At 34.4% G+C, this 6,000-nt stretch overlaps 1 protein-coding gene across 5 annotated transcripts in view; it reads left to right on the plus strand.

Annotated features, from left to right (window-relative positions):
* The window catches only part of LOC122559602 (protein kinase C and casein kinase substrate in neurons protein 2-like), a 111,780-nt gene extending 109,847 nt beyond the window's left edge, over positions 1-1,933 (plus strand). For all 5 annotated transcript variants that reach the window (XM_043709371.1, XM_043709370.1, XM_043709368.1 and 2 more), the window contains one exon: positions 413-1,933. In XM_043709371.1, the coding sequence (XP_043565306.1) occupies positions 413-525 (113 nt within the window). In that variant the 3' untranslated portion in view covers positions 526-1,933. The remainder of the gene's footprint in view (positions 1-412) is intronic.
* The last annotated feature ends 4,067 nt before the right edge of the window (positions 1,934-6,000 follow it).

The following is a 6,000-nucleotide window of genomic DNA, read 5'->3' on the forward strand; positions in this document are numbered from 1 at the left end:
CCATTTTCACATTTTTCCTGTAAGCAACATGCTGCTTTGTTCTCAGCTCACTAATATCAATGCTAATGAGAACCCCCAACTTACAAGTATTCAAGATTAAAGTTGATCCTAAGAAACCAAAAGAATATTAGTAATAATTCATATCACATTTTTAAAATTGTTATAGTTCTGTAATTTTACCAAAATAATAAATTTCCCTGTACAATATATATCTTAACACGTTACTTACTTTAAGCATTTTAAACAATTTTACTGTGATGTATATTATATTCATTTCATTGAACTTTGATTCGGTTAACTAATAGTGAGTTAATTCTTGAAGAATACAATTTAAGCTTAATGCATGTTTTTTTTATTTTTAAAATCACTGAGTTGCATTATCCTTACTAATACATTTATCTTTTTGTGAAAGGTGATGAACTAACAAAGATAGAAGATGAAGATGAGCAGGGCTGGTGTAAGGGCAGGCTGGAGAATGGACAAGTTGGCTTGTACCCTGCCAATTATGTTGAAGTGATCCAGTGATACAATATGAACCAAAGAGAATGCTATTTTTCACATTTTAACATGCAGTTACATCAACTTAAAATTATGATTTGATGTAGAGAATGTACATATTCATTACATTGGGCAAAATGGTTACTCCTGGTAATGCTTTGCTTTGATGAGATGAATCTAGTTGTCTTTGGTGTGAAAAATGTGCATTTTAATATACTCCTGTCTTGTATTTTGAAGTTCTTAACCGAAGCTTCAATGATTACTGTGACACAGTTTTAAATACAATCTACAGTAAATAGCTGTGGAAGCTTCAGTTTGAATAAAGAAAAGGATTGTAAAAATTGATTTAATAACTTGCCTTGTGTAATGCTAAATACTAATTTTAAATGTTTGTCTTTGACTTATTGCAGTCGTCTTATGTTATTTAAGTAATGTCCCCAATATTTTTCATTTTTTAAAGCAAATGGCGTATTTGTTGTTGCCATTTTAAAAGTTTTATTTTAAACATGAGATTCACAATATTTACCTGTCAGTTAGCCTTTCAGCATTCAACTCTCTTGTAGTCTGTTATTTCTTTTACAAACATGAAGTATAGATAAGGAAAATGACATCATGCCATGCTCTAACTTGTTTCTGAAGTACAAATCTGTTCAATCACTTCTATGCAAGACCTTGTGCTGCTCTGCTGTGCTTTACAAAACTTTGTAGCCAATGCATGTAATTAGCATGTCAGTGATACACTGGGATGTTTTTAGTTAAATACTACAATCATCTGTTTCTTTAATGTCAGTTTTCAATAGAAATATCAAGTACAATATTAAAATACAACCATTCTGTATTCTAACATTTTGTAGGTTTTAATTTAGATACACAAATTGATTTCTATGTATATTTGAGATGCTATAATTCTTGTAAAAAGAGCTTCGGATGGAAAGGAGCTGCTTAAAAATGGAGAATGTTGAAGAGAATACATATCAGTGTTCTCCTTATTTCCAGTTGTCACTACACCCTTCTGCTGCTCATAACTAGAGAGCTTTTGAAAGATTTGGAGATCTGCACCAAATTTATTTTGAATTCTTTAGAGAAAACTACATAGACATCTATACGTACAAAACATTCAACATGAACAAAGATAATTGGAAAAGAGCATGTCTACTGCATTCTTTGTGTTCAACCTAAGGACTGGTGAACGTAAATAAGAAATTTTGATGTATACTTTGCTTTGTCAATGTCATAAAATATTCTGATTCAAATTATTGTGTAATATATATAATATATATGAAGGGTGGGGTTGATAAGAGTGGGTTGTAATCACTCTTAAGCACGGGTGAATTGTATGCCATCTTTAAGTAAACAATTTTTTTGGTAAATTTTTGTTCTGTAAAACCTTCCAATCAATCTTCACAATGAGAATTAAACTAGAAGTTATATGTTGTAACAGTGATGTTGACTTGTGATTTTAAAATGCAAAATGGGACAATTCCCATTGTTGCACAAGAATACCGGTATTGTACAATGTTAGATAAGTAGCTAGCTTTAGTGAAGTGGATTATAGTCATACAGCACTGAAATATTCCACGTGAACCAACCTATGTTTAAACAAAAAATTTGCCATGTCTTTTTTAAATTGCTCTCTCAGATCACCTTAAAAATGTGCCTTCTAGACTTGAAATTCCCCATCCTAGCGAAAAGACAACTACCATCAACTCTATCTATACCTCTCATTATTTTATAAACTTCTATAAGGTCACCTCTCAACTTCCACTGCTCCAGTGGAAAAAGTCCCAGCCTATGCAGCCTCTCCTTCTAACACAAACCTTTCATAACTGGTAACATCATGGTGAATCTCTTCTGAAGCCTCTCCAGCTTAATAATATACGCCCTATAATTGGGCAACCAGAACTGGACACAGTATTCCAGAAGAGGCCTTACTAATGTCCTGTACAATCTCAAGACTTTCCAACTCCTAAACTCTGTCTACTTGTGATGCAAACTTCAAAGAATTATGCACCTGAACACCTAAGTCCCTCTGTTCTACAACACAAGCCAAGACCCCCATTAATTATATAAGCCCCACTCTTTGTTTGTTGTACCTAAATGCAATACCGTGCATTTATCCAGATTGAATTGCATCTGCCATTTTTCAGTCCACTGACCCATTTGATCAAGATCCTTTTATAATCTTAGAAAACCTTCTTCAGTGTCTACTATGCCACCAATTTTGTCATCTGCAAACTTACTAGCCATGCTTTCTTTATTCTCACCTAAATCATGTATATAAATGAGAAACAAAAGGAAACCCAGAACCCTTGTGGAACACTGCTGGTAACACTCCTACAGTCTGAAAACAACCCTCCTCCACTCTGTCTTCTACCGTGAAGCCAATTATCATCCAATTGGCAAGCTCAGCCAGAATCCCAAGTAATCCAACTTTACTAATTAGTCTACCATGTGGAACCTTGTCAAAGGCTTTACTAAAATCCAAGTAAACAACGTCTACTGCTCAGCCCTCTTCTTTTTGGTAACTTGCTCAAAAAATGTCATCAAGTTTGAGACACAATTTTCCTTGCAAAAAACCATGCTGTCTATCCTTAATCAATTTTTGCCTCTCTACATGTCCATAAATTCCACCTTGTATAATCACCACCAACAATTTGCCCACAACCAAAGTTAGACTAACAGGTCTACAGTTCGCTGGTTTCTCTTTACAACCTTTCTCTAAACAAGGGTACAACTTTAGCCACCCTTCAGTCATCAGGCACCCCACTCATAATTATAGATGATGCAAATATTTCTGCAAGGGGTCTTGCAATTTCCTCCCTTGTCACAACACTCTGGGATACATTAGAGCAGGTGCCAGAGATTTATCCACCTTTTATATTTTCTAAGACTTGCTGAACTTCCTCTTCTGTCATGTGAACTGTTTTTAAAACATGAACTAAATAAGTACCATAGACATTTGAATGGTTGTTAACTTAGCATGTCAGATTTTTATTTTCTTCTCCCTTATGTGGAATTCTGACTATGCAAAATGCTGAGAAGTGTCTTAGAACTCATTTGTGGCAATATGTCTTATTTCATTTGGTGAAAATTTAGAGAAATAGATACAAAGAATTCCTGGTTAGCAAGTATTGCTAGTTTCTGGTAAAATGTAAAATCTTTAAAATTAAATATATCTTTATTTCTAAGGTTGCCTTTCCAGTAAATTAGCTATTTTTAAAAAAAGTCAGTTTTTGAACACACTTTGTAGCTTCAAACAACAGTTTAAAATTTAGTGCCATCCTTCAGATGTTCACAATATTGGCAGTACTCAATGTCAAAATTCTCAAGATTCCAAAGTATGAATGGAAGTGTGTCTTTTTTTAAAAATAGCTATTATAAAACATCATCCCATTGTTAGGTGCTGTATTGAACATTATTTTTGGTTTAAAGGGATAGAAACAAATTTTCAGTTGTTTGTCTTGGGCATGGGTTGGTGAAATTCATTCCAGGCTACCAGGAGCATCCATACTGCTATCAATCTACTGTCCACGAGCAATAAGCATATGCCTTGCTTAATATAATTGCTCACTGCATAGGAAACTAACAACAGTGGGAGAAGACAAATTTATTCCAAGATTGCACAAGTTCAGCATATCAATAGCAAATGTGTTCCATTGAATTCTTACACAGGAGCTACACATTCAGTAACTGACCTTCTGCACAGAATCATGCAGGTAAATACCTATTGCTTAACAAATCATTATGCCTTTTCCTTAAAAATAAATTAACCATCTCATTATTTGCCCCATAATGAAAACTTTAATATTTTAAGTCTGAAGGTTCTATGTAAATATATCTTTACTGACTACAGTTAAGTTCTTATTTGACAAAATGATCTCTTTATTATATTTATTACCCTTCCTACTGTCCCAATACACGCAATAAATATACTTGCATAGTTGATTTGTAAATGAAGCAAATAAATCTCAATTTGTACAGTGTATTTAACATGGTGAAGTACAGGTTTTAATGAGCAATATCAAATAAGACATTTTTGACACTAAGACGCAAGACAATATTGGAGCAGTTAATCATAATATGTTTTAAGAAGCATCTTGAACAAGGTGAGAGAGAGAGAGAGAGAAGTAAGGTTCAAGGAGAGAACTCCAGAACTAAGGGCCTATGCACCTGAAATTATGGCCACCAATGAAGAAGTGATTAAACTGAGTGCTTCTTGGCCTGCACAAGTCTATGGAGATCGGGGCAAGATTATGAGGGATTTGAAAATGTAATGAAGATTTAAAATTAAGTGCTGTTGAATGTCACCAAGCACTAGTAATTAGTGAATGAGATTTGATGTGAATTTAGTTACAGATAGCAGAGTTTTGGGTGAACAGGTGATGAGACGTCGTCCATGGGAACATTGGAAGAGTTAAAGTTATTAAGTCATAAAGGCATAAATGAGTATTTAAGTGGCAGGTGTAATGAAGCAGGGATGGTTTAAAATAATGTAACGGAGACAGAAGTATGTAGTCTTGATGCACATACATGATTCAAAACTCATCTCAAAAGTGAAATACAGCATTGAGATTAGCTTTTATTCAGCTCAACTTTGTTGGTAGGGAGTAACAGCAGTTTTGATTTCTCTATAGTTAGCCGAATGAAATTTTTGCTTATTTAATGTTAGATGTCAGACAAGCAGGATAATCAATTTTCAATCGTAATTGAGTTTAGGGAACTGATGTGATGTAACTGAAGTCGTCAGTACACAAAATTTGATATGCGTTCAGATGATATTGCCAAATGAGTGAGAATGTAAATGAGATAACGAAGAGGATTCCAGCAGTAATAGCTGGAAAAGAAACCATTGCTGGCGATTCTCTACTTCTAATTGAATAGATACAAAAAAAATCAAGTTATGACAATTCCATCAAGTTGAACACTAAAAGAGGTGATGCCAGAGAATGGTGTGATCAACTGTCAAATGCTGCAGACAAGTTGAAGATGTGGAGGGACAGTTGAAAGCCATATTTCCTTCCCCAAATATGAAGTGTATCTCTACTACGTGTACCCAATGATTTTGTATATGCTGTTGTAATTCCTTGGTTCAAGGTGTGACTAATTTTAAAGTATACAGCACTTGAACGACAAATATTTTTCCGTCTAATGTGTTTGTGACTGTGTTAGGATTGAGGTCGTCATGAAATTCCAGGAACTGGGTCCTGAAATGGCCCAGCATATTATCTTTGACATTCCAATGCTTTTGTGCATGTTTTTTATGTTCACAGTTGTTAGTGGGCGCTTCCAAAGGATTGAGTCCTAAGAGAAAACAACATCATTTCCTTTCCAGTTACTTTCCTCATTTTGCTAGCCATACTCTGTGTCTGCAGCTCGAATCAGATGTGTGAAACTCTGAATATGCTTAGTCTACAGAGATGAAATAAAACAATTTTATAGAATACTCATGCAGGAGAGATCAATATTTCACAGAAATTAGAAGCAGGAATAGGCCATTAGATA

The sequence above is a fragment of the Chiloscyllium plagiosum genome, chromosome 19 (genome assembly GCF_004010195.1).
Source record: "Chiloscyllium plagiosum isolate BGI_BamShark_2017 chromosome 19, ASM401019v2, whole genome shotgun sequence".
NCBI lineage: Eukaryota > Metazoa > Chordata > Chondrichthyes > Orectolobiformes > Hemiscylliidae > Chiloscyllium > Chiloscyllium plagiosum.